The 26,998-nt window shown below is 39.4% G+C and overlaps 3 protein-coding genes and 1 non-coding gene across 4 annotated transcripts; 2 read left to right on the top strand and 2 right to left on the bottom strand.

Moving 5' to 3' along the window:
- Window positions 9,230-9,303, top strand: TRNAN-GUU. The gene has a single exon. It is a non-coding gene; the product is annotated as a tRNA-Asn (tRNA).
- On the bottom strand, window positions 10,870-15,334 carry LOC8070101 (dnaJ protein ERDJ3B). The gene is made up of 10 exons (XM_002439277.2): window positions 15,018-15,334; window positions 14,635-14,783; window positions 14,420-14,546; window positions 13,329-13,449; window positions 12,998-13,114; window positions 12,827-12,913; window positions 12,002-12,061; window positions 11,829-11,906; window positions 11,386-11,457; window positions 10,870-11,311 (listed from the first exon to the last, which is right to left on the bottom strand). Exons 1-10 carry the CDS (start codon window positions 15,098-15,100, stop codon window positions 11,153-11,155), a joined length of 1,053 nt encoding a protein of 350 aa, XP_002439322.1. The 5' UTR covers window positions 15,101-15,334; the 3' UTR covers window positions 10,870-11,152.
- On the top strand, window positions 19,106-23,265 carry LOC8076014 (protein disulfide isomerase-like 2-1). Its single transcript, XM_002440591.2, has 11 exons — window positions 19,106-19,323; window positions 20,405-20,489; window positions 20,661-20,758; window positions 20,838-20,893; window positions 21,452-21,569; window positions 21,664-21,691; window positions 21,781-21,872; window positions 22,129-22,285; window positions 22,365-22,489; window positions 22,608-22,707; window positions 22,795-23,265. Exons 1-11 carry the CDS (start codon window positions 19,148-19,150, stop codon window positions 22,861-22,863), a joined length of 1,104 nt encoding a protein of 367 aa, XP_002440636.1. The 5' UTR covers window positions 19,106-19,147; the 3' UTR covers window positions 22,864-23,265.
- LOC8069544 lies at window positions 23,412-26,562 on the bottom strand. Its single transcript, XM_002439276.2, has 3 exons — window positions 26,342-26,562; window positions 25,516-25,613; window positions 23,412-24,339 (listed from the first exon to the last, which is right to left on the bottom strand). The coding sequence occupies exons 1-3, from the start codon at window positions 26,480-26,482 to the stop codon at window positions 23,694-23,696; spliced, it is 885 nt and encodes a 294-aa protein (XP_002439321.1). The 5' UTR covers window positions 26,483-26,562; the 3' UTR covers window positions 23,412-23,693.

The raw sequence follows: 26,998 nt of genomic DNA, 5'->3' as shown, positions 1-26,998 counted from the left end.
TAATACTTCATATATGTGCTGTAAGATTCGATGTGACGGGAAATATAAAAAATTTTGCAAATTTTTTGGAACTAAACAAGGACCACGTAAGCCACGAGACGGCTGAATTATATTCACTTAAGTTTAACTGAATATTAGTTCCAGTCATAGCTTGTTAATCAAACGAATAGGTTGAAACGTTCGTACTGGGTAGCTGGAGTTCCCATGTTTTCTTTTGTAGAAACTTTGTATTCTACTACTTCCTAGTAAAAGCAAATGTTTACTCCTTTCAAAAAAAAATAGTCACATAATAGCCTATTCTTCTATCGCGAATCAAATTCTGTTTGTGGGTGACTTCTATAAATTACTACCCTGCCCTGCCTGGCATTTCTACCGAATCCTGCCCTGCCGCACCAGTTCATAGCCAGCAGTTCGACAAATGGAGAAAAAATGCATAATATAAAGAGAGTTCGTCGCAAATTAGACGAAACCAGCAGTGTGATGTGGAAATATGAGGCATCAGGAATATCCTTTATAGACCTTGGAGAACTTATAGTTAGACTAAGAGTACCACTAGTGAAGGAATGTGCTCCTAGACTGCCAGTGTGGTGTGAAGCGTGTTGTACCTTGAAAAGGAGTATGATGAACAAATTAACTTCCTTTCTAGTTTTTTTTTTTGCGAGAACTGCCTTAGCTTCTTGTACTATCCAACGATGAATCATTGTCTTCTCATTCACGTGCATCAAACTCAAAATAACATTCCTTTTACAAAATAAAAACATGATCATCACATGTTGCTCATGCCAAACACTAAACCGGCCACCTCCGCTCCATTTTGTAAAGATTAACAAATTAGCATTCAAAACATGTCCCCATAGAGTGTCATTATATTCTAATTTGTGGATACATGCATGTACCAATTTATCCCACCGACTGTGGCCTAGAAGATAGTAAATTATCTGTCGGTTCCAAAACCATCTTCGCCACCAGTTTCGGATTCTGTTCGCGGCAAGCATGAAAATTAGATCCTCTTATACCCAATGTATGTATATAATCACTGCTTATCTATTTTTAGATTTTTCAATAGATATTTGGTAGCATAAGTTGTATATGTAGTTTGTAATAAAGAATTTGATTGCTGAAACATGCATGATATATATAGGATCCAGGTAGAGATTTTTCTTTTGTTTTTCTAAATTGTCATCAGAGACTCTTCTAGCCAAAACATGTCTGATGAGACCCTCTTCAGAGGCAAATTTTGGCTATAAGAGTTTGTGATGACTCACGTCATAGACACGTATTGGCTTTACACGTCACCGATGACTCATATTTGTTCGTTTGGCTGATAAGTCATGGCAGAAGAAAGTACTATTGGTTGATTTGTTGTGAGAGAAAAATACTGCTAAATGGCTGGTAGATTCGGCTAATAAGCTTAAGTGAACAAGGCGGTGACGCATTTTTACACATCACTGTTCTTTTCACATGAGAGATGTAATGTAAGTGACGCATTTTTTCTGCCTCTTTGATGACTGCCTAGAGGTGTCACTATAATGTGTCAATCTACCATAGTGGGACACAGTCCGACGCGTACAATTTAATTTCATCACTGTCGTACAGTCCAGTATATGTCTTTCATCAATTTGTGTTTTTAACAGGCCGAGTGCTGTGTAGGAATTTTCTGTAACGTGCGATTTCATCACCACCGTACCAGACTGTCCAGTGTATGCATCTTACCTCTCTTAATTTAATATGTGTCCCAGCGCGCGTAGGGGTGATCCAGTGTGCTATTTTATCACGGCCAGACATTCCGTTTAATGCTGTTTCACGGTTTAAGCACAAAATTACTATCATGTTTGTCTTCCAATGCCAAGAATTATCGCGGGCGGGATCAATTAGATGGTACATTATTGGTGGAATGTAAAGATGAGGACGATGCTCCAAACGGGTACCCGCGGTTCTTTTCTAGTGTAGCTAAATGAAAAAAAAAGAGAAAAAAAATTGTATATTTAGTTCATTTAGTAGAACCACGAGTATCTATTTGGAGTCTATCCCCATCCTTAGTGGAATGGACGACAGATAGTGCGGCCACTGGGAAGCTGTTATGTTCATGCACTTAGTTCGCCTACCCATTGGACCACTAACTTGTTCTTGAACAGTGAAGCACCCATCCTGTAATGAAGATATATGATATGCAAGAAGCTACGTACCATGCTATTTGGGATCGGAAATGTGTGTTTATATGATGCCATGCGTGCATTTACTATATGGATCGGAAGGTATCTGTGACACCACAAGGATGATCCAATCGAGCTGGTGGCGGAGTTCTGCTACATATATACCCTCTTATACGGTTCTCCTAGTTCTTTGCTACGATGAACAACAGAACAAGTGTCAGTCTGTAGCTTGCGTTCAGAAAGGGTTAGCAGCACGCATGTGCTTTTTGCACGCAGGTGGACACAGAACTGTGAATGCAAGATCGATGTACGTAGGTGGACAAAATAAATAACATATGCATATTTAATCAAACTTGGCTCTAAAGTCTAAAACTCAGTAGTCGGTGGAGAGAGAGAGAGAGGAGGGGGGGAGTGCATGGTTGCGAAACTAGCATCTAGAGAGATCAATGGGAATGAGACACATGGACACACATTGATCACAAGCAGTGCTTCAAGTTGTTGCTTCATGAAAATTTAGTCTGCAGAACTGAGCTTACGTGCGTGGAGCAGATCCACACATGGAGATGCTGTAGGATCTCGCCGTGACACACACGCATCATGAAATTTAATTCAGTGTCTCGTGCCGGACCACGACTCATGGATGCGTTTGCCTTCCTCGTTCTTCTGAAAAGATAATAATCTTTGCAGTGTTGAGGTGATGGTCTGCATCTCTTCGCAGATCCGACCAGGGCCACCCACTGCCTTGTAGTGTCCAATCCTGGAAGGAGCCAACAAACAAGAAACTAACAGTACTTCTCCAGCCACAGGATGCCAAACGAGAGTGTGATCTTGGAAGATGCTCGTGACTTGAATTTTGGCTGTCTGTGCGTGGCAGCGTTCTCTTCAGATTAGTATGTGACCAAGTCAGACATGTTGAGTCTAGGGAGGTTGTTGACGGCAGCGATATTGTTGGTTGCATCACTGAAGCAGTATACTAGTAAACTGATTTAGTAACTTATAAACAATTAATTAACAAATATAGTTTAGTGCTGAGATTATTGGTCACAATCATGCACTCATGTTATAAGATCTACCTTATCCTAACAAATATTTTTGGAGCCTTCAATCCTAAGTTTGAAGTTTCCTTGTTGGTGTTCCAGAATAGTGAATAAAAACCAGAACATGCGTGCTTTGGTCACCACATAGCAAGAGAGCAGTCACATGAGAATGGATATTAAGGAGGACGAGCATGCATAGAGGTGATTGTAACACTAGCTGGACTGTGGACCATGGGTCCCACATGTGTAAGAGTAAGAGAGAAGCCACAGGCGAAATTCATCTGACTTCTTTGAAATTGCCATCGTTTCACTCAAACAAGAAAAAATGTGGCATATATACAGAGTTCAAAATTTACTTCATCCCCATGATTTTTATATGCATAAACTAAGTATTATTTATTATACATGCATACAACTTAATATCCAAGCCTTTATTATACTTATCCAATATATTTATGGACAACATCATGTCTTCCTCACTCTGCAGTGAACTTCATTATTTGACGCACTAGTAGTCTTAGCTTCATGTCGCCTCTACACCTAACTCATAACTAGTATATTTACTTGTGTGTGAGTACCTCAAGCCAGTCCAAAAGGAGAGAGAGAGAGAGAGAGAGAGAGAGAGAGAGAGAGTAAAAGTTTGTGACAATGTAGATTAATTCATAACTCATAACAACAATCCGCTTGTTGCATTGGAAAGATAACTTGATTATCTTTCCAACCATGTGTAGTATGCACTCTGATGTATTGCATAATATTACAGTTTTGCACGGGAAGAAGTTGTACCAAGATATTTTCCTGAGTAGAGTTTTAGCTTTACGAGCAGTCTGCCCTAATATGATCATAACTCCTTGGTGCAAGGTCCAAATGATGTGGAGTTGGCTGCATTCCAAAGCTAACTTGATAATCTTTGCAACAAGTTCTCATGGACCTCCAAAGCTTGAGAGAATCAACAGTTATGACTGTTTCTTTCTACTGGTTCGTGCTGTCAGTGTCAGCCAGATGGTGGTGTGTTGGTTGAGCTTCTGTGTAAACTATCTTCTCTCCTTTGGTCTAACAGTAGCTCCATCTTGTGTAAACCTTTGTAAGCCATATGTAGTGCATTTTAGTATAATGTTCTCAAATATATGAAAGTTAATTTCAGCTAGGAGTGAGTTCACCTCTTTTTTGTAGCAGTTTTGTACGGCTACGCGTAATTGGCCCATCATACACATGCTTAAGTAAAACTTGAGTAACCAGTGGCATATCCTCATCAAGAGGTATGCCGCACATGATGTCAAATGAATGGGTGATGCTGCCATCTATGTTCTAACCCACATGTTAGGCTCTGCCTAATGAGGAAGATGGGGTTCAAGATTGTTTGCAAAGAATAATCAATTCAAAAACTACTTATGATATCTTGACGCAGGTTGTAACGTACCTTTTGGTTCATCTGGAAGGCCAGAAACGATCGCCGTTTCAGGCAAAGGAACTGGTCTGTTTTGCAGGTGCACTTGGCAGTGAAAGCCCACATACAAGCGTACAGCGCTGTCCTTTTGAAGGAGCAATCGCAAAACCACCAGAGACAAAACAAACATGACAAGGGGACAAATGAAATCCGGGAGCCTAATTGCTCCACTCACAACTCTTCTCAATGCAGGTTTGCAGATGGTCCAGAGGAATTAAGGTGCTTCACTGATGCCTCCATTGATCCGGGAGTATCCATTGACTCGCCAAAGGAGGCCGGCTTAGGAATCCACATACAAGAAGTCAAAAATTTTTACCGACAATCAGTTGCTTGTCAACTCCCTTAATGGCCACAACACTTCCTGGCTGCCATCATGGGATTCCAAACCATTCACTCAGATGTTCATCAACTTCACTGCTAACAGAAGATCCCAGGTTCTCAAAATACCAAGAGCCAGGAACGCAATTGCCCATTCGTTGGCGAAATCAGCAGCTATTAGTACAACCACTAGCCTGAGTTTTGTGCACTCATGTAACAATGCAGCACATGTAAACATCTGCCCTCTAAAAGAGGCGCTATGTAATTTACATTGGGACTCAGTCTCAAATGTTGCAGCCTCCTGCTGCTAATAATAAACATTGGCTTTTGTTCAAAAAAAAAAGAAGACTACTCATTGAAATCTAGCAAATGGTCTGGTAACAATACTTGAGGGATAATGTGGAAGTTAGTAGTGTTCAACAAGAGTGCCAAGCCACTATAATAAAAATACCCAAACTATTACATATATACTACTTCCGTTTCAATATCAAACCTCACCTCGATCGTCTAGATACTAGACATGGAAAGATTCATGACGCGGTTTAATTTGGAAATCAAATTTGCCTCGGCAATAAATTAACTTGATTGCTTACGAATCTTTTTGCATAATTTCGTTGTTCTGTATATGTACGATCCTGATCGATAGAGTCAATAGGCGGCATTGCCTATATTAACTCTGACTAGTATCCATTTTTCGGCCACAAAATAAAAGAAAGTATGTGACCGTCGTGCTAAGTCTGACCCCGGTTCTTTTAATATAAGATCTTCAACTTTATGTCACATGAATATCTGTTGTTTTTAGTAGCTTTGTGTCCAGTCTCCTCCTGCTATATATATAGTCATAGCTATACTGATTCATTAGACGTTGCTAACTAAGTGACCAATGCAAAAACGATGTAACCCGGCCTGGAGCTAGCAGGAGCACAGAGTGTGCTGACATATATAGGAATGTGAGTCATCCGGGACGGCATATATATCCTTGAATCTGTATGCGTGAATGACAAAAACCCCGCCAAATCACCGCCACCGCTCTGCCTCTCGTCTCTCCCCTCGCCTCAACCGCCTCCGCGTCTCGCTGCGGGCCGGGAAGCCGCACCAAGCGGCAATGGAGAGGCCATGGCTGATCCTCAGCCGCCCGCACCCTCGGCGTCGTGCAGGCGCGGAGGCGCAGCACGCGGTGGTCGGGCCGCAGGCGTAGCTGGAGCAGCGCGTCACAGAGGTCGACGGGAAGGAGGCAGCGGCTGAGGCCCGACTTCACCATCTCCGTCAAATATGGATGTTTGGAAAGACAGGCATTCTGTTATCTCCAGCTCTACACCGGGCTGTTGTTTCATTTTATTATCTAGTCATGTTTTGCCTCCATCACTATTTCATTCAATTCGGCCGACTGTATAGTCGAACTCGAACAGAGCTTTCAGCAATGGTGTCTTCCTTTGTTCCACCTGCTTGCAGCAGAGCAGACAAACATTCCAAGGTTTTAAATAGCGGCCTAAAGTGTTTAGCGATTTATGTCTAAAACAGCTAACAGCAGAGCTAAATCGGGCTATAGCGGAATATAGCGACTAAATTGTACATGAACCCTACCTTAAAAGGCTATAGCAGGCTATAGCGACAGCTATAGCGGGAGATTTAAAACTATGTTCGAACTAATTACTAATCATTCAACATTATCTGAAAATAGCACAGACAGATTTGTCAGGACCTAATAATAATGCAGCATTTCATGCAGCTATGGAATGGAGATTTAAGTAACAGATCGAGAAACCCACCAAGAATATATGATCCCTGGGCAACAGTCCTAGCGGCTGGGTCGGTGGCCACTGCCGGTCCCTACCTAGACTAGACTAGATCTAGATGGAGGCGGCGCGCGTGGAGGGTGTAGCAGGAGAAGAGGTAGTCCGGAGGAGCTGCAGGCCCTGGACTCCTGGAGAAGGAGCTTCAAAGGCGGCAAGGCGCGGATGGAGGCGCTGGCTGGAGCATGCCGCCGCAGAGGAGGCCGAGGACCTGCTGAGTAGCCCGCGGAAAATACTACTCTCTCTCAGTCTCAAAAAGACTGATATTTTTTTTTTTACTTTGAGACATTATGTTTGACCGCTTATCTTATTCAATTTTTGTGCAAATTATAAAAATAAATAAATTATTATTAAAGTATCTCTAATGGTTAAATAAGACATCAAAATAGATGATATTTATAAAAAAAGTTCTAATAAGACGGATGGTCAAATAATATGTCTAAAAGTCAACAACAATAGTCTTTTTAAACCGATGAAGTATTATATATGGTCAAGTAAACGTCGCTCTCGCCTGGTTCCAAGGTATGACTCGCTAACTCATGATTGGGAGTAGTGATAAAAACGGATCGATACGAACGGATATCATTGATATCATATTTGTTTTCATATTTCTGATCGAATTCGGATTCGAATACGGATAATGTCAATCATGTCGGATAAGATATGATTGGATGTCGACATCATAAATATGCAATTTAAGTATTCGGATACGGATACGATATCGGATGTTGAATATTCGAACTCGGATACGGACAGATCTAAACCCCTCTAAACAAATTCGGTCTCGAATACGGTCGGAAAATATCCGTACCGTTTTCATCCCTAATTGGGAGTTTAGGGTGTTACATTGGATGTTATATGAAGGTGTTATATCAAATGTTTGGATAGTAATAATAAAATAAATTATAGAAAACTGCTCAGTAATCCGTGAGAAGAATTTATTATGGCTAATTAATTCATCATTAGCACATATTTACTGTAGCACCACATTATTAAATCATGGAAAAATAATGCTTAAAAAATTCATCACACCAATTATTCTCAAACTGTATATTCTGTTTCATAATTATTCTATATTTAATACTTATGCATGTGTCACATGCTTACTGTATCACATCGGATGTTTGATATAGAGTATTAGATATATATATACTTTCTCCATATCAGATTTAGAAGTCGTTTATGACAGCGACACTGTCTCCAAAATACAACTTTGACCTTTTATTTTTATAAAAATATTTAGAATAAAATGATATAGGTATACTTTTATGAAAGTATTTTCAAGACAAATCAATTCATATAATTTTCACATTTGTAAACTCAATAATTTAAAAGTTATCGATGATTTATATTCCCAAAGTTTGACCTAAACCTTGTCCAAAACGACTTCTAAATCCGATATGGAGGGAGTACTAATTAAGAAACTAAACGCACAAATTGAGACTAATTTGTAAATATATTTTTAAAACCTAATTAGTTCATGATTTGACAACGTGGTGTTACAGTAAATATGTGGTAACAGATTAATTAGGCTTAATAAATTCGTCTTTCGGATAGGACTTGCTATGTAATTTATTTTATTATTACTATCTAAATACTGAATGTGACACTTAATGTGATATCACTAAACTAATTTAGTCCCTCGATTCAAACATCCTCTGGCCCTTTTGTTTGATCATTAAGTAGGGCGAGAACAATTTAATCCACCACTAGGGGTGTCAATTACTTCGTGATCGTGAATATAGTGCATCACGTAATGACCTTTTTCACGCACCTCTCACCTCGCTGGTGGGTCACATGTAGAGGTACATCGGCATCATGCGTTTAAAAGAACACTATATTGTACGTTTCCGCGAGATAAAAAATGACACTTTATGTTGCTCCATCCAAGGACGGTCAAGCAAGTTTACTAATGTTTCTTTTTTGAAAATATGAATTTGAAAAACATTTACACTGCAGAGTCCTAGAGCGACATGGGCGGTGACCCTGCTCCCTCCCCTCGGACTCCATGTTGCTGCTGCTGGAGATTTGCATTGCATGGTACCAAAGGAAGTGGCGGGACACACCATCTCCTTTCAAAGAAACTAAGACAAAACTTTTACAGTCCTTTTTAATAAATTGAATTATAATACTAAAGATTTTGTGAAAACCTGTATTACAATACTCCCTCAGTCCCAAAATAAAGGTCACCATGGCATGCGTGTGGGTCAAATTTTCTCAACTTTAGTTAGGTTTGTAAAAAATATATATAATATTTATATCTTCAAGTAAGTTTATTATGAAAGTATATTCAATGACCTCTCTAATGATATTAATTTATGTATTATAAATATTAATAATTTTTTAGATATATTTAGTTAAAGTTAAAAAATATTTGACTTCTTAGAAAGCGAAAATGACACCTATTTTTGGGAGGGAGAGAGTATTGATCAATACTTGTCGAACAGACATAAATAAGAAATTATTAAAACATGTATGAGAGCTGGAGTAGCTCAGTTGGTTAGAGCGTGTGGCTGTTAACCACAAGGTCGGAGGTTCAAGCCCTCCCTCTAGCGAATTTTTTTGATTATTTGTTTTTTCTTCCATTCTTCTTGCCATGCTGTTTTATTAATTTTTTTTTATATCCCCTTCGATTGTTTGTTTTTTCCATTCTTCTAAACATGTTGTTTTCTTTTTGTTTTTATCATTGTGAATATCTTTTTCATTCTTCCTCTCATGCTGTTACACCCTCTAAGGTCTTATTTTTGTGGAATGCAAATTTGATGTTCCTAAATTGGAAGAGTTGTTTATAAGTATACAAAAGGACATGAATGATGGTTTCGCTTTTAAACTATGTGGATTATAAGACAACTTCGCTATATGAATATGATTCTCCCATAGTTTCTATAAGTTTTATTATTTTTCCTTAATGGGCCAACTGTTTTTCTAGTATATAAAATTTACATCTTTTTCAATAGTTCAATCAAATCCCTAATAGCGTAATCCTCATCAACCAACTAATTATCAAGACAGGTTAGTTTGATAATTTTTGAAGGGGTGAGGGGGTTGGAATAAACTGATGGATAATAAGTTTGAAAGAGTTACTAACTTCTAGGAAATGAGAATAAAATGTGTTTCTTGCATATTCACAAGCAAATAATGATAACAGATAATTGGCATATTTTGAGGCATATTAGTATATTTAAAAGTAAGTTAAGGCTTAACATGATAAAATAAAATTATACACTTGATTCAAGAAAAATAAAGGTTATCTTAATATTTACTATATACTTCATAGGAGAATACGAGAAATGAAGGTATGATTCCTTGACTTGTACATTGAATGGTTCTATTTTTTTTATGAGACCCAGTTACAGACGTAGATGCTCACAAACATGAGCGCACACTCACCCCTATGAACGCACGCACGCACATCCTACCCCTATGAGCACTTCCGTAGAACCGAGTTGGACCGGCAAATCTTGAGATTGACGTAGTCACCACAGGCGCCTCGCTGTCGACGGACAACATTGCTTACCGCTGAAAGCATAGCGCTGTTAAATCCTAGAATGAATCTAGAAAAATGCGAGCATCCGTATCAAGTCAGGGCTTGAACCTAGGTGGGTAGATTCTACCACAAGGAACTCAACCAGCTGATGCTAGAGCCTATTCACTTGACTAAAAAATCATGGCTAAACTATTCGCTGATTTGTTGTAAGAGAAAAACACTACTAAATGGCTGTCAGATTTAACAGATAAGCTCAAGCAAATAGGCTCCTATAATAAACATAAGTGTTGATTTTAATTGTCTACAGGGCTTCCCGAAATGACGTAAATGGGTACTCTCTTTGTACCCATAAAAAAGCCATTTAGAGCAATGACATAGCTTCCAAAACACTCTTTATTTTTTAAAAAATATTTATTAAAAATAGTATATGTATATTTTTATGAAAGTATTTTTTAAAACAAATATATTCATATGTTTTTTATATTTTCAAACTCAATAACTTGAAAATTATTCATGATTTATATTTTCAATGTTCAACCCAAACCTTGTCAAACAGACTTTCTTTATGTGTATGGAGGGCATGACATATACGGAGAACTCAGCTAATGGCCTGCCTTAGCAGTGGGCATAGAACAAACAAGCAACCGAACTGTTCTACAATCTATGTATTCAGAACTCCAAAAGTACAAATATCCTGGTACAATTTTGTTGTGCTTTCTAAAACTACACTGAGCTGTTAAGGGCGCATGACAAAACCAAAAGGGAAACGGAAAAGAAGACCAGGCTGCAAGTATTTGCAATGCAAAATCACATACAAGAATCGCAGCAGCTGCTGCTTCCTATGCAAGCTACTTGGAAAATTTTCCTCGAGGCGCTCGCCTCAAAACTATCAGTAGCATAGATGTGAAAGCAATGGTCTACACGAGAACATCCTTAAGCTTTGCCTTCTGGTCATCGGTTAGGGTTTTCGGGAACAACACCTCGAATGTCACATACAGGTCACCTTTCTTGTTGCTTTGGTATAGTGGCATGCCTTCACCTTTGAACTTCCTGATCTCCTTCGGTTTGGTGATGCCCTGTGAATTAGGGCAAAAATTGAGCCGGTCTGTTGCAAATGATACAAATCATGTTGATGGGTGGCTGTCTTTACCTTGGTGCCAATTTCTACCAGATGGTTGTCAAGATGCTTGATGGTCTTCTCGAAACCAACCAGAGCTTGCACCTGCAATAACAAAATGTGCCCAGAAAAAAAAACACAAAGCTGTGATTAGAGGGGATCTACAGCGAATGAGTCAATGCATCTTGCATGGGAAACTACTAGATAGAATCACTGGACAGGTAGAAGTTGGTTAAGAGGATAATGCATTTTCAAAAGTAGAATGGTGGTATTGGTTCTTTAAGAGGGAAAGTTTAAGATGCAGTAGTCTATTTAGATCAAGTCTAAGCTAAATTAGTAGCCAAATTATAATTCTGGCTTGTATTGAATTAATAAAGTCATTGGTAAAAGAAATGTTTTTTTTTAGTTCATGTGAGATGACACCATGCTTTTCAGGTCAAGATGCAGAACATGCACAGGACAAGAGAGGGCAGTACCAGGGATATTGTGACTGTTGCATGCAGGTCATTGCCTTCTCGTCTAAAGCGGCTGTGTGGTGCTGTTCGGATCCTGAACTGCTTGCAAGGTTATTTAATGGAAGCCCATAATTAGTAAACATGGTGGCACACCAAATAAATTTCAACCAAATAGAGATAGGGACAAAACAAACCTTCAAATCGCCAGGTTCGCCATCAATCTTAGGCTCGCCTTCCTCGAAAAACAAAACCTCCTGAAAAAAAAATCATATGATTGTATCAAGTAAAAATTGTAGTGCAGAGAACCTGTACATAACAGGGGATTCATAATGAACCACTTAAGATCTTTAAATGTCTATAACCAAATGTCAGATTATGGCATATTAACATGCGACTGTAACAGGCAAGCATACAAACTTAACAGTCTACAAAAAGTGACACTTGGATGTATCAAATGTCTAAAACAAGGGAAGTGTTCAGGCAGAACACTCAAAAATGACACCAAAAGGCAAAGGAAGACATTCAGATGACACCCTTAAATTAGCTTGTGAAGGGGAACTAGAAAAGAGAATGTCCTTTGTAGTGTCACAAATCAGAACTATGGCATCTTGTCTGCAAAGCTGTCTTTAAGGAAACTTAAACATACATCAGAACCTGTCGTATTAATTTATTATGTTTTGAAGTAAGGGATAAGGCTGCAATAACTAGTAGCAATTCAACCCTAACAAGTCACAAGCAGCAGTGGTTGGCACTAGCAAAGCAGGAAACCAGCCAGTTTGTCTGAATAATCCAAAGAATTGCTAAGCTTGAGTTGTATAGTTTCAGACATTCGCTGTAGTATTGAAATCAAGTAGTACATAATATGTACACGGCATGTATCGTTTACCTACATGGCTTAATTTGTAAGCTATATCAAAATTACAATATAGGACAAATAGCACATACAGCAATATGTCAATATGGTACAGTCCAACAATGGTTAGAACTGGAGGACCGAGGACATATAAAACAGCTTATACCTGTCCATCTTTCATTCCCTTCTCAATATCAACAGTCAAGAATTCACCTTCTCGTACAAATTTTACATTTGGACATTGGTCGCAGACCTTAGAAATAGAAAACATCCTCAGTATATCAGAACTCTCAATGGATTAAAATATACATCATGAACAAAGTAACTAGAAAAATACCTGCTCAGTCATCTGTTGATACATTCCAGGACCTATTTGTCGGTGGTAAACTTCGTTCCTACAGTTGCAGCGCCTCTTTCCAGGTGCTGGCTTTATGACATTTTTCTCTCTCCAAACCTATGACACGTTGAAAATAGAAAAGTGAATATAAATACTATACTTTTCCCTTCTGCACAACACAGTACAGCTTTCTAAAAAAATAAACCAGAAATGGTATCTGTGGAAGCATTTTGTTAAAGCATGATTGAATGACAGCAGAAAATTTTAAAAAGCAAGGCGAAAACTTAGCTATATACTTATTACAGTCTGTCAGCTAGGCAAATCATGTTACCTTTAATGAACCGCCCATGTACAAGTCCTCTAATGAAGCATCCAGTTCAACAATCACCTCATCGCCTTTTACAATTTGTTCTTCCTCCTCTTCCATCCCACCACCACCACCACCAAAAAAGCTGAAGAAAATTGTGGAAAATAACTCAGCAAGGTGAACACTAAATAATTGGCCACTCAACCATTTGGGGTGCAGTAAGAACAGAAAATTATTAGGAATGACTAATTGAGGTGCATCTAGCTGAAGCATTGCAAGAGACATGTTCCTATGAACAAAAAGGCATCCGACCAAGCTATTTCTAGTCATAACTTCAAAATGATACTCTCCAGCCCAGAAAAAAGGGACCATTTTAGATTGCTGCAGTTCTACATGAAGATCGAAATATTGAAACATTATACTTTTGCTATCTTTTAGCCTACACCAACTCGCTATGGACTGAAGGCTTCGTTGTTGTCGGCTTGTCGCTGCTTTTGTCTTCCACCTTTTGTAAGTAAATTACAAAATTTGGTTCCCATGATTGTATTAAGGGAACTAACCAATGCCGAAAAGGGCACTTCTATGACCCAAGGGAGTAGATATGTGGTTATGGTGGATTAGACACGTAGTTGGTTGCTTGTTAGGAAATGCAGGAAAGGCACTCATTTCTCCAACATTCCATAATAAATCTTCCACTAGAATGATACAGCCAAGTGACACATTTGCTGGCAAAAGAATCATTAACGTGGTACTCTGAAATCCTACAGAATGGAAGGTACACATTCCAGATGTGATATACTCTATGGCGCTGTCATATCGGAAATTCCATCTTGCAAATTAACACATGCCAATGAGTATTCTTTTGGATGATCAAGTGCGAACAAGCCAAGTTACTCCCTTCATTTGAAATTTCATCCTAAACTGTGCACCTGCTATGTTGACAATATTTTTGGGGGCTACCATCTGTATGCTAGATATCCACGTGAAGCAAAATCTATGCTGAAACATACACACCAATCTAGGGGCAAGTGGGCAATACAAGCATGATCATTGATGTTTCAGTAGCAAAATTTCTAGTTTATCTGTTGAAGCCCTATGCTTAGAATTCAGCTCACCTGCTAAAGATATCCTGAATATTCATTCCGCCGCCACCGCCTCTCCCACCTTGGAACTGCTTCAACCCCTCCTCGCCATACCGGTCATAGATCTTCCTCTTCTCCTGGTCCGTCAACACCTCATATGCTGCAACAAAATACATTTGTTAAATTTCCAGCGCAACTTATCAATTCCAGGTTATCGATTCAATTGGAAAGTACTCAGCGACTAGTACCATTGTTGATCTCGGCGAAGCGCTTGTTGGCCTCCTCGTTGTCGGGGTTCTTGTCGGGGTGGTACTTGAGCGCGAGCTTGCGGTACGACCTCTTAATCTGATCCTCGGACGCGCCCTTGGGAACTTGCAGCACGTCGTAGTAGCTCTTCCTGCGCCATTGCCATCGATATCCATTCAAATTAAAAAGCATTACTATGGATTAAACAGGACGGAGTCGAGCACACAGATCTCGACCTGACGCATAACAAAAAAGACTGTAAAATCGGGAAAACAAAGCGGATCAGACCATCGAAGTGGGTGTTTTCGAGCGCCAAATCGGGCAGTAACGGAAGGGATTTTGAGATCTCGAAGAATCAACAGGTGATCCGAGCCCAGAAACTTACCCCGCGATCGCCACAGCGAGATTCAGGAGGACGAAGAACACGGCCGCAAAACGCGCCGCCCCTCCCTTCCCCGGCGCCGCCATCCCGCCCCCGCCTCCTCGAGACGCCTCGCCGCCCGTCTCCCCTCGGCCTCCCTCACAATCCGGTGCTTCCGCGAGGTTGGCAGCTAGGGTCAGCGCTCCCGCGCGTGGAGAGAGACAGCTCCTCCCTCGCCGTCGTATCCCTCCTCCTCCTCCTCTTCCTCGCCGCCGGGGCGTCGCCGTGCTCCGTCTCCCGCAGTGGCCCTTTTGGTTCCTGCGGTTTAAAACTTTCTAGAAGGAATCGGGTGCCTGTTCGTGGGAGAAGCGCGCGGGGGACGTGGAGCGCGTGACGTGGACCAATAGGGTGCGGGACGGTGGGCTCTCCGACGAATGGGGTGGGTCCACGTGGATACGGTTCGCGCTTTGCGGTCCGCTGGAATTGCTAGGTGCACCACGAACCTATACACGTCAGCAATGGACGGGAGAAGCGGTGCGTTGACGTGGAGCGTCGGTCAACGGTTTGCCATGCGTCACACCACCTCATACGGTGCGGCCTTGTGGAATATAAAACCGTGTGACGACCGCCGTGGAACGATGAAAACAAGTAATCTACGTTTTTATTTACATGTCATGTTAGATTAGATTTGTACTAAGGTTGTGTTTAATTTCCATCTAAAAACTTTTCACTCTATTGTATCAAATGTTTAAACATGCATGAAACATTAAGGTCCTGTTTGGTTCCTCTTGCTAAAAATTTTAGCTAGTCACTTTAGTAGCTAAAGTTCCAAACACATTGACTAAAAGGAGCTAAAATAGTTTAGTTTCATTAGTCACTCAAGAGTAGCTAAAATAAATTTAACTAGCTAAAATTTAGCAAGGGGAACCAAACATGCCCTAAATATAGATTAAAAAAATAACTAATTGCACAGCTTGTATATATTATGTGAGATAAATCTTTTAAGCCTAATTAATGCATAATTGGACACTAAACGCTATAGTTACAAATATGCTACAGTACCCAAAAATTTTTCTTTTCGTGAATTAAACAAGTCAAATATTTATACCTTTGTCATTGATTTAAAGAAAAATCATATAGTCGTGACATAAGATTTTGTATGTTTAGATTCACCATCAAAAAATATTTTCATAATATAATTTATAGGTTGTAGATAAAACAATATAATCTTTCAAAATAGATGGTCAAAGATTTAGGACGAGCCTAATGTGATATGTAAAAAACAACATGGTGTTTTGGTGAAAAACACCTTTCAACATACTTTTAAATTAGATCTCTAATATAATAATACTCTATTTTATATTTTTTGGGTAGCCAAAGATATAGAGTGAGATTGATTTTTTAGATTATAGACAAGATACAAAGAAGTTGTTCGAAGGTGAAAATATAGGAAGAGAATAGTTCTCCAAAAAAAATTCGGAGAGTAAGTTTAAAAAAGACCTTTGAAGATGCTCTTAATGAGAAGCCTCTATTTGAAGTTTTGTACATAAATTTAAGTAGTGCTAGCATCCTTGCCAAAAAAAAAGTAGCACTAGCATGCGTTTATTAGCTTCATCATAATTATTTGAAACTATTGAGTTCAAAGTCTTAAAACTCATGGTACTAATTGCTATCGATTTGAGTTTAATGTATGTATCGTACAGTCGAAGCTAACACATTTATTGTTGTTGTTAATTTGTCTGAGAAAGTTGGATAGATGTTTTTGTAGGAGTCTATTATGCCAAAAGGTTATCTTAAAGCTGTGTATTACATCATCACTCACAAAGTTGTACAAGGATGCATTTAGATGCAATTCCAAAAGTCATTGTATCCTATCGTATTGATGTTGTCTATAAGGATGAGACTCGTCAATATGTATAGTAGTCTCTAGGATAATTTATTGAGAAATATATTGTGTATTCTAAGAATCTTATTACATGCTTTTACTTGTGATAGTTTAGTTGAGATATATACAGTCCTAAGGAAAAGTTTAGTCTTGATTATTAGTGTGGCGTGTCAATCTTTTTTAAGTGGCACTGTCATTCAAAGTTCGAAATAAGAAATGAAACAAAATTACTTGCTACACATAATTAAGTTACTCTCATCCAACCTATATGGGGTACTCTAGCAACTAGATTGATAAATGCAAGTCGACATATGAGTTTTTCTTTGAAAGAAGGGTTTTATATTACTTCAATTCTTAGTATGAGAGTCATGTTGAATACACCAAAGTAAAAATTTAGGAATATTGTCATATATCCACCTACATTTGATATCAAAGCAAACTTGGCTATATTAATGCAACCATATTTGCTCTCTCCTAACATAAACAAACAAAATCAAAATGTGTGGAACTCCAACAAAATTCTTGACTTTGGTTTAGAACAAGAATAATAACACACCTATTATTTAAACGGCAATATGAGCTATGAAATATAGATAGCTTATTAGATACTGGTGGTTAGACCTATGCTTTGCTTTGATCTAGTCTCGGCGATTTTCTCTTGATTCAACAAGGAGTTAAATCTATATAATCATAGTATTAACCGTATGGATGACTGAGTGCTTAGTATAATTGCTTGTCGACAAGTAGTACTTAGACATGAGTCGCAAAAAGAAAGTATTATTTAGACCAATCTCGAATTATATGTTGTTTTAATTCTTTTATCGTAGTTTTCAATTATATAGCTTTTACTCCTTTCGTTTCAGATTATAAGTTATTCTAAAAATTTTAGAAAAAAATCTAAAGTTTGATTAAAATTATAAAGATTTAAGATATTAGATATGTATACTATGAAAATATAATTAATGGAGAATCTTAGATACTTAGTTGACATCATAAATATTATTATTTTATCATATAATTTTGGTTAAACTTTAAATGTTTTGAATCATTATGATTCTCAAAATAACTTATAATTTAGAAGGGAGTACTATATATATATATATATATATGCTATTCCCACGTCGTTCACGTTAAAAATATATAAGTCGAGAGCTTAAACAGTATATAGCTAAGAATCGAAGAGTACCTTAATGTAGAATTCTTGATCTTGATGTTTTGTGACGTCAATTTTATGGAAGCATCTTACAAAGGATAATCTAAATAAGAGTTTGTGATGTATTCCATTTTCAGTCCATTGTTTTTTTTTTGACCAGAGTCCCTCGAATGCTAGGCCTCGTTTACTTCCACCTTAAAAACAAAAAAATTTTCAAAATTACCCGTCACATCGAATCTTTAAACACATGCATGGAGTATTAAATATAGATAAAAATAAAAATTAATTGTACAGTTTGTTCAAAATTTACGAGACAAATCTTTTGAGCCTATTAATCTATGGTTGAATAATAATTAGCGTAAACAAATAAAAATGTTACAGTATCGTGAAATTTTATCCTTCACCAACTAAACACGCCTAACTATCTTCTATTTCTCTACACGTATAATCCTGCTGGAGTGCTGGCGTAGAAGAAACGGATCCTCGCAGCCTGCAGGCAATGCGTTTCACGTGCCCTGGGCCCACCTTCTTCGTCTAAGGCCTTGTTTAGGCCTTGTTTAGTTCAAACTAAAAAGCAAAAAGTTTTCAAGATTTCCCGTCACATCGAATCTTGCGGCACATGCATGAAGTATTAAATATAGACGAAAGTAAAAACTAATTACACAGTTTAGCTAGAAATCACGAGACAAATCTTTTGATCCTAATTAGTCCATAATTGAATAATATTTTTCACAAGCAAACGAAAGTGCTACAGTACCGAAATCCGAAATTTTTTCGGAACTAAACAAGGCCTTAGTTCTTTGGCGAAATGTTTTCGCGACACTGTAGCACTTTCGTTTATTTGTGATAATTATTATTTAATTATGGACTAACTAGACTCAAAAGATTCATCTCGTAAATTTCGACTAAACTGTGCAATTAGTTTTTATTTTTGTTTATATTTAATACTCCATGCATGTATCTAAAGATTCGATGTGACGGGAAATCTTGAAAAGTTTTTGGATTTTGGGTGGAAGTAAACAAGGCCTAACTCTAATCTCCCTTTATAATAACCAAGTAACTGTACTATTAATCGGCTTCACTTCTCTCCCGATTTTTTTCATTCGAGCTCGCATCATGGCGTCCCCTCAGATCTCCCGCAGAGCCCTGGGCCTCCTGCTCGTCCTCGCCACCGCTGCCGCCGCGGTCGTCTCGCCGGCCGCCGCCGACGATGTGGTGGCCCTGACGGAAGCCGACTTCGAGAAGGAGGTCGGCCAGGACCGCGGTGCTCTCGTCGAGTTCTACGCGCCATGGTTCTCCCCTCTCTCTCCCCTCCTCTCTCTCTCTCTCTCTCATAATCGGGTCGGATCCGTGGTTCGTGGGGTCTAGGAGCCGAGAGGCTGGAATATGTCCGGCCGGTGTTACATTTACATCCTTGGAAATTGCTGTGCTCGTCATTGCTCAGGTCTGTAGTATGTTTTTGTAGCTATGAATCCGTACCAGCTTGACAATTGAGTTGGCCAGTTTGGATTCTTGGGCGAGTTGGATCGGGAGGCATTGCTCTATGGGAGCCAGAAAGCCTGGATCCTTCGGCTGCGTGTGTTTGTGCTTCTCGTAGCTAAGTAGCAGGCTAGTAGTTCTATGTGTTAAGGATCCTTGTTGCCAAATGGGATTGAGATCCCAAACGTTTGCCTAGTAGATATGGGCGAGTGCGGCATGGAGACTCACGGGATCTGATCCTGTAACCAATTCGTATTGTTTGATTTTTGTCTCTATGGCTGTAGTCTGCCTAGTGCTTTGGCGTTAGTAGATTTTCATGAGTGGGGAAGGTCTTACTGCTAGAAAGGGTCTTCAGTGCTTGATTGTAGAAAGGAATGAAAGGGTCAAATCTTATGTTGTGATGTGTTCATGATCACTTGCTCGTAGTTCATGAATCACTAGATATTTTGTTTCATTGCATTAGTGAGTATCATCCACTTTCAGGTGATCGAAAACTGCTATGCGATCTGATGAAAATGAATGAATCACACGGATTACTAAATGCCTTTTATCAGGCATATAAATCAGAACTCAGGATTTGGTTCTGTTATACTTGGGTAGTTATTCTGGAACTCAACTGTCTGAATTCCATTTGTTCAGAAAACTTTTCAGCAAGTGATAGTGTTGCCAACCAGATGAGTGTTTCAAATAAGTAATATTTGATTGAAATATTCTAGAGTATACTGTAATCTGTAGAATCAGTTACGTAAAATCTTGTCTTCTTTTGCAATCTCTCTCATATTCAAAAACCTTTCTGCGAGCACAACTCACTTATCTGAAAATCTTTCTATGACCATTTGTTTTTAGTGATCTTTTCATCAGATACTGTTTTTCTGACCATCTTCTGTTTCTTAGGTGCGGCCACTGCAAAAAGCTTGCCCCCGAGTATGAAAAACTTGGTGCAAGCTTCAAGAAGGCTAAATCTGTATTAATCGCAAAGGTAGATCTCACCTTGTTTAGTCTCCCTAGTGGAATGTTGGTATTGCAACAGTTTTCATCATTTACATCCAATAATTTCCTATGTTATCGAAACTTATTTTGAATATCTAATTGCATTACATTTATTTGATGCAATGAATTGACTCTTTTCTTTTTTGTATCTACTACCTAGGTTGACTGCGATGAGCACAAGGGTTTGTGCAGCAAGTATGGAGTTTCTGGGTACCCCACAATTCAATGGTTTCCCAAAGGTTCCTTGGAGCCGAAGAAGTGAGAATGCATGACTTCTGTTTTGTACTTTCCATGATTTTTTTATTGTGAAAATAATGTGAAATTTACTCTTGTGCAGGTATGAGGGTCAGCGTTCTGTGGAAGCCCTTGCAGAATATGTTAACAGTGAAGCAGGTAGGTCTCGCCTGTTGCTAAGAACAGTTCTCAACCATGTTGTGTTGTTTTCTAATTATAATTACCAAATTGGTGGACAATGAAGCATATATCTACATTTATCACAGTAGGGGTAGGGGCTTCCCCTAGTGTTATTCTTTCAAAAGAAACAAACAGGTTATTTGTAGAAGCACTAAATCTTGAGCAGTGAACATCAAGTGCATCATATTAAGAAGAAAAAAGGGCCAAACAAAACCACAAACACCAACACCAACACACACACTGCGCACACCACTCTATTGTTCTGTGATTACATGTGCTATTTACTGCCATCCACTGGCCCCTTTGATACTTATTATAGATGCTGTTAGTCATATTTGTATATATTTTTTCTATTCTGAAGTTCAATACTTTGGTTATGGTCTTATGGATAAGCCCCTAAGCCATTTGCTATCATGCAAAAGCTCCTCTAGTGAATTATGTTTTATGCACATGATGGCATCTCTATTTTGATCGAAGTCCTATCAAGGGCTACTTGTTGAAGAATCGGCAGTTGTCAACTAATGCACATTGTTCCAGGTACCAATGTCAAGATAGTTGCCATTCCTTCAAGCGTCGTGGTTCTGACTCCAGAGACTTTTGACTCTATTGTCCTTGATGAAACCAAAGATGTCCTTGTTGAGTTCTATGCCCCATGGTTGGTTATTATGTTCAACTTATGTCCACCTAAATTCTTATCATCACACTACTTTACTGAAATTGAATTCCATTGATGACCCTTCTGTTTACAGGTGTGGTCACTGCAAGCATCTTGCTCCGGTTAGTAGAGTGTTAGCTTGAAAATTTCCAAATTATTGCAGCATCTCTTCATTTTTCACTGGGCTGAACATATACTTGTACTTGAATAGGTTTATGAGAAGCTGGCTTCAGTTTTCAAGCAGGATGACGGTGTTGTGATTGCCAATCTTGATGCTGACAAGCACACTGACTTGGCTGAAAAGTATGGATTCTGACTTGTCTACTTCAGTGGTTGTTATGTACAATAGCTTTCTTTCTTTAGTTTAACATCACTGGATTTTTCATCTTATATTGTGACTGTGATGGAAATTTTTCCTGAGGAATCACAGAAGTGATTCTCTCGTAATTTGACAGACTGTTAGGGATAACACAACCTATGACTGAATTTATATTAAGTTTGGCTATGTCTGTCCTTTCTTCCATGATCACAGCAGAACTTTAATAATATACCTTTGCAGGTATGGTGTTTCTGGTTTCCCTACATTGAAGTTCTTCCCTAAGGGAAACAAGGCTGGTGAAGATTATGATGGTGGCAGGGACTTGGATGATTTTGTCAAGTTCATTAATGAGAAGTGTGGCACCAGCCGGGATTCAAAGGGCCAACTGAATTCAGAGGTTGGTTAAAATTAAGCAAATTCACTTTGGAATCAAGCCGATGAATTCTAAATCTGATGCATTCTGTTCACTTCTGTAGGCTGGGCTTGTGGCAAGCTTGAATCCTCTTGTGAAGGAGTTTCTCAATGCTGCTGCTGACAAACGGAAGGAAGTCATCTCTAAAATAGAAGAGGATGTTGCTAAGCTCAGCGGTTCTGCTGCCAAGTACTTTCTTCCACCTTTCCCTCCACCATGTTTGCAGGATACTTGATTTGTCTAACATTTTTATGTTGGTAATACTATAATCAAATTACTAGTATTAACTATTTTGCTTCTAAACCAGGCACGGAAAGATATATGTGACAGCTGCAAAGAAGATTATGGACAAGGGCTCTGACTACACTAAGAAGGAGACTGAGAGGCTTCACCGCTTGCTGGAGAAGGTGTGCATATAAATTTCCATCCCCCGTTCAATCTGTGAACTATATTACTAATTCAGAAGCTAATTTCCATATTTCATCGTATTGCAGTCGATCAGTCCTTCCAAAGCTGATGAATTCATCATTAAGAAGAACATTCTTTCGACATTCTCTTCTTGAAGTTGATGACCCACAGCCACGTCTGCCAGTGAGTCAGTGACTTGAGCTGATAATGCAACCACCTGTGAGGAAAGTTGAGCAGTAGAAATCGGATGATATGGGAGAAAGGTGGTAGTGGAAGTCCAGTAATGGCAGAGCTAGTTCATGCACGTAGATCCCTTTTGTCTTTTCTGGTTCCAGGGATTGACTTCGTACTCACAGTTTACTTCACACAGAAGAAGGTTAATGTAGCCATCCTGTGATACAGCCCATACTTTGTTTTTGATCCAATAAACTGGTTATTCAGATTTTGCGAGTTATTTTTCCCTAATGTAATCTGGTGAAAGGTGAAATCTTGATGCATCTTATTTGGATTGGTCACTCTGTTAGCTGGCAACATGGGAATTACCTAAATTTGTTGTCGGCGAGAGGGTCACTCATGTGCTTGTGATGTCAATTGCGGTTGTTCTAAAAAAAAACAATTAGACAATGTGTTGATTCACAGCACTTAAGGTCCCATTTGAATCACAAGAATTCTATTTTTGCCAGTTTCTGCGAGAACTTAAATGTTCCTTATCAGAACAAATTTTCCTGTTTGCTACTTGAGTTGCATTACAAGGGCTAATGTGCCATTTCAAACAATTTTGTCGGTGAGCTTACATACAATCTGATGGCATTGCAACGCTCCAAAGGTTATTTTCACTCAAATATTACAATGTCGCTACTCAGAACGCTGATGCCCAAACCACGGACAACAGTGGATAAGACAACCATCAAAACTACAACAAAGTTAAGCAGAGCTATAATCCAAAAAAAAAAAAAAGTGAAAGTGATACAGTATGTTCCCTGTGCTATGTATTCTTGTCCATACGGGTATCAAATTTACTATGGCTCTTATCTTCATGCTTAAATTTTAGGTCACTTGGACAATCATCTGATGTGCAGTTGTTGATGTAATCTATCTCGTGCTCTGGTTGACCAAAATCATGGTCAGGTCTCTGGTACGCGATTTCGTCAACGATTGACTTATTGCAAGATGATGACCTTTCTGTCCTTTCCAAATCCTCTAGATGTTCATGCTCATGTTCATCTTCATGCTCATGTACATGTTCTTGTCCTTGTCTCATGCCGAATGATAGGTCGTACGAATGGGGTCCCTGCACCCTCATTTGCACTGACCTCAGCAGTGCTGTTCGCCTCAGATCTGCCCCGTGGCACATGTCATTTGGTGAGGATGGGAACCGACCTTCATTATCGGAGCCACGCCGAGCATGAGAGCAGACTACCGATGAAAGGGAGCAGCTTGGGAGAGGGTATGGGTTTGAAGGTAACAGAGGAGATTGTGGTCTCTGGTGTCGGTGGGGAGATGACATTGGACTAGTTGAAGGGCTGATCATCGCATCAGGATGATTCCCACTGGGGTTTAATTGAGTGTCATAGCACCGGTAATCATCTGAGTCTTCTGACATTGGCGAGTATTGGGATAATATCTCATCCCTGAAAGGAGGCAAGCATGATCATTCAGTATGAAATTCATATCATCAATGCAGAGTACCAAATCAACAGAAGTAAAACCCACAAAACAAGATGATGTCTCCGAGTGTATTTTTGTGCCTCCTGACCACAGTTCCCACATGGCTAACCAACTACCAACAAAGTGTGGCGGAAATCAACGTTCATAGCCACATGCAACATTCAAGTACTAACATTAACTACCTAGCGATAACTTGACATGATCTGGAACATTAAATAGACCTATTATGTTTAAAATACATTTAATACTTAATTGCTTACATGTGAGTGCAACCACTGGAGCAATTATGTGTGAACAATCATACTATCTCCGGAATCTCCAGATTTACTAACACAGACAAAATAATCTCTGTAAATGTATAGTGAAAAACATGCATACATGTTCTGTTATAGCATGGAACTTAGTATGAAACAAGTAAAAAGTATGAAGAATCAATTATTGATTTCAGAAGATACTAAGTTGCAGTGGCATGTAAACATAAGTGCCAGTTAACTCAAGACAGAAATGAGATGGAAATGGCAATTGAATCTGACAACAAACTAGCATCCATGCTACAACGGTACTCTATAATTATATATTCAGTAGCAATTGCGCTAAAGCCTTCTCTAACAACAGTTTTGTTGCTTCCTAACTGTACTAAAAGCAAAGGCCGGATTCCTTGACTTGCATACATATTTCCTGTTACCTAAATTCTCAGTTAATGAACAGGCTTTCTCCATTTTTTTTTTGGTTAGGAAAACAGGGAAATTGGGGTGCCTACATATTTACAAATGCATGATATAGAATTGGATGAGAATGAAGGATCATGCATTTCACGGGAAGATGGATTAGCAAATTAAAACAAATGGAACACTAACACTGTTTGTCTCATCTGTCATCTTACAACTAGCCTCAGATGAACCATAATTTTTGAAAGATTTATTTCTGGAGAAGTGGAGAAACAACTTTGTTAAATAACACTAAGACTAATGGTGACATTGCGAGATTGAGTATTGTAATTTATTCTCATCTTGTCATTTTCAAGTTTCAAGCCTACTGCTTGACGATACCACAATGCATGATGGAGTATGCATTTGTAAAGAATCATTTATAAATTGTTTGTAATTAATGAATATGAGATGAGATGAGGGCACACAGACCTGAAGCAAGAAGCAGTCTCTGACCTTGCAGGGGACTCCATGATGTTGTCAGGCAGTGAATCCCCAACAGACAGTCCATTCAGACTGGACGCCATTATCTGCAAATGTTAGCCTATCATCAGCGAACAACACACAGGGAAGGGGAGGATAGATAATCAAAACATCTGAAGGCGAAACGCTCAGCTATTCTGATTTGGAGAGGAGAAATGATGGATGCAGAGCAATCAGCAATGTGTAACCCAAGAAATTGGAGGGAGAAAAAAAAAGCAGCACCGGTTTCACAGAACAGGGGCTCAAAAGTAACCCAAAATTCCACCATGAGGCCAAAACTAGGTTTCAACACCACCCAACGTTGGAGCCAAAGAATCAAAAAAATCGAAACAAAAGCAGAAGACTAATGCAGCAACAGACCGCAAACAGTGAAACCGACCTGAACCCATCCAGGAACCATCTAAGGCAGGCCTTGTTTGGATGTTGTCGGATTCACCTCAATCCACATGTGTTGGAGTGGATTGGGGTGGAATTTAGTTCAAGTTCCACTCCAATCCACCCCAATACATGTGAATTGATGTGAATCCGACTACATCCAAACAAGGCCTAATTCGAGGAATTAACACCCAACCCGGGAGCCCAGACTGAGAAGCAGAGCAGCACAATCGATTCGAGACCGGCAACGGCCAACGGCTGTATCCGATGAACTGGCCAACGAACCACCCGGAACCCGCACTCCCTTCCCGCACACTCTCGCTGCCCAGCCCGAGAAGCAACCACCCAGATTGAAACGAGAGAGAAGGCAGCGGAGCAGGGCGCGGGACTGGCGACCGACCTCGCTGAGGTACCGCTTGTGGGAGTGGAGATTGTCCACGTACACGTCCTCCTCCGGGTCCCGCCCGCGCTTCCCGCCGCCGCTTCCGCTGCCGCCGGAGGACGGCGGAGACATCGCCGCCTCTCCGCTTCCGGCCCCCATTCGCACCGTGGGGGGATCACGGGGCCACCAGCAGCGAGCGGTAGAGATGGGGAAAGAGGGAGGGGAAGTGACAGCACGCACACGAGGCCACTAATTTTTTTTTGTTGGAAGCACGAGTGCATGCCCACGAGAATATTTTATTTAGGATTATTTATTGATTTATTATAAACTAATATATTGTCCGTGCTAATGTTACGGTAACAGATCATGTTGACATCTTAAAAGAAAGCGACACCCTGTAAATAACAATGTAGTTTCAATTTAATTCCTAAAATATTTCCAAAAAAATTGCAAAAATTTCAATATCAATACAATTAAGATCTGATGCATCAGGTATATGTCCATGTAATGGATGAGTAATTTACCACTTTTTATATCTTGAATCCTACAACGTGTACGTGTCAGCTCTTATATAATATGTGCAGGTGAAAAGTTGTAGATTCTAGCAGTTCTAGAATTGCTTGCCTCAGTAGCAGGCGTGTTGCCTCTGATCCATGTCCTCAACGGCTGAAAATA

Source organism: Sorghum bicolor, chromosome 9 (genome assembly GCF_000003195.3).
Source record: "Sorghum bicolor cultivar BTx623 chromosome 9, Sorghum_bicolor_NCBIv3, whole genome shotgun sequence".
NCBI classification, from domain to species: domain Eukaryota; kingdom Viridiplantae; phylum Streptophyta; class Magnoliopsida; order Poales; family Poaceae; genus Sorghum; species Sorghum bicolor.
This window is presented reverse-complemented; position numbering and strand designations above follow the sequence as displayed.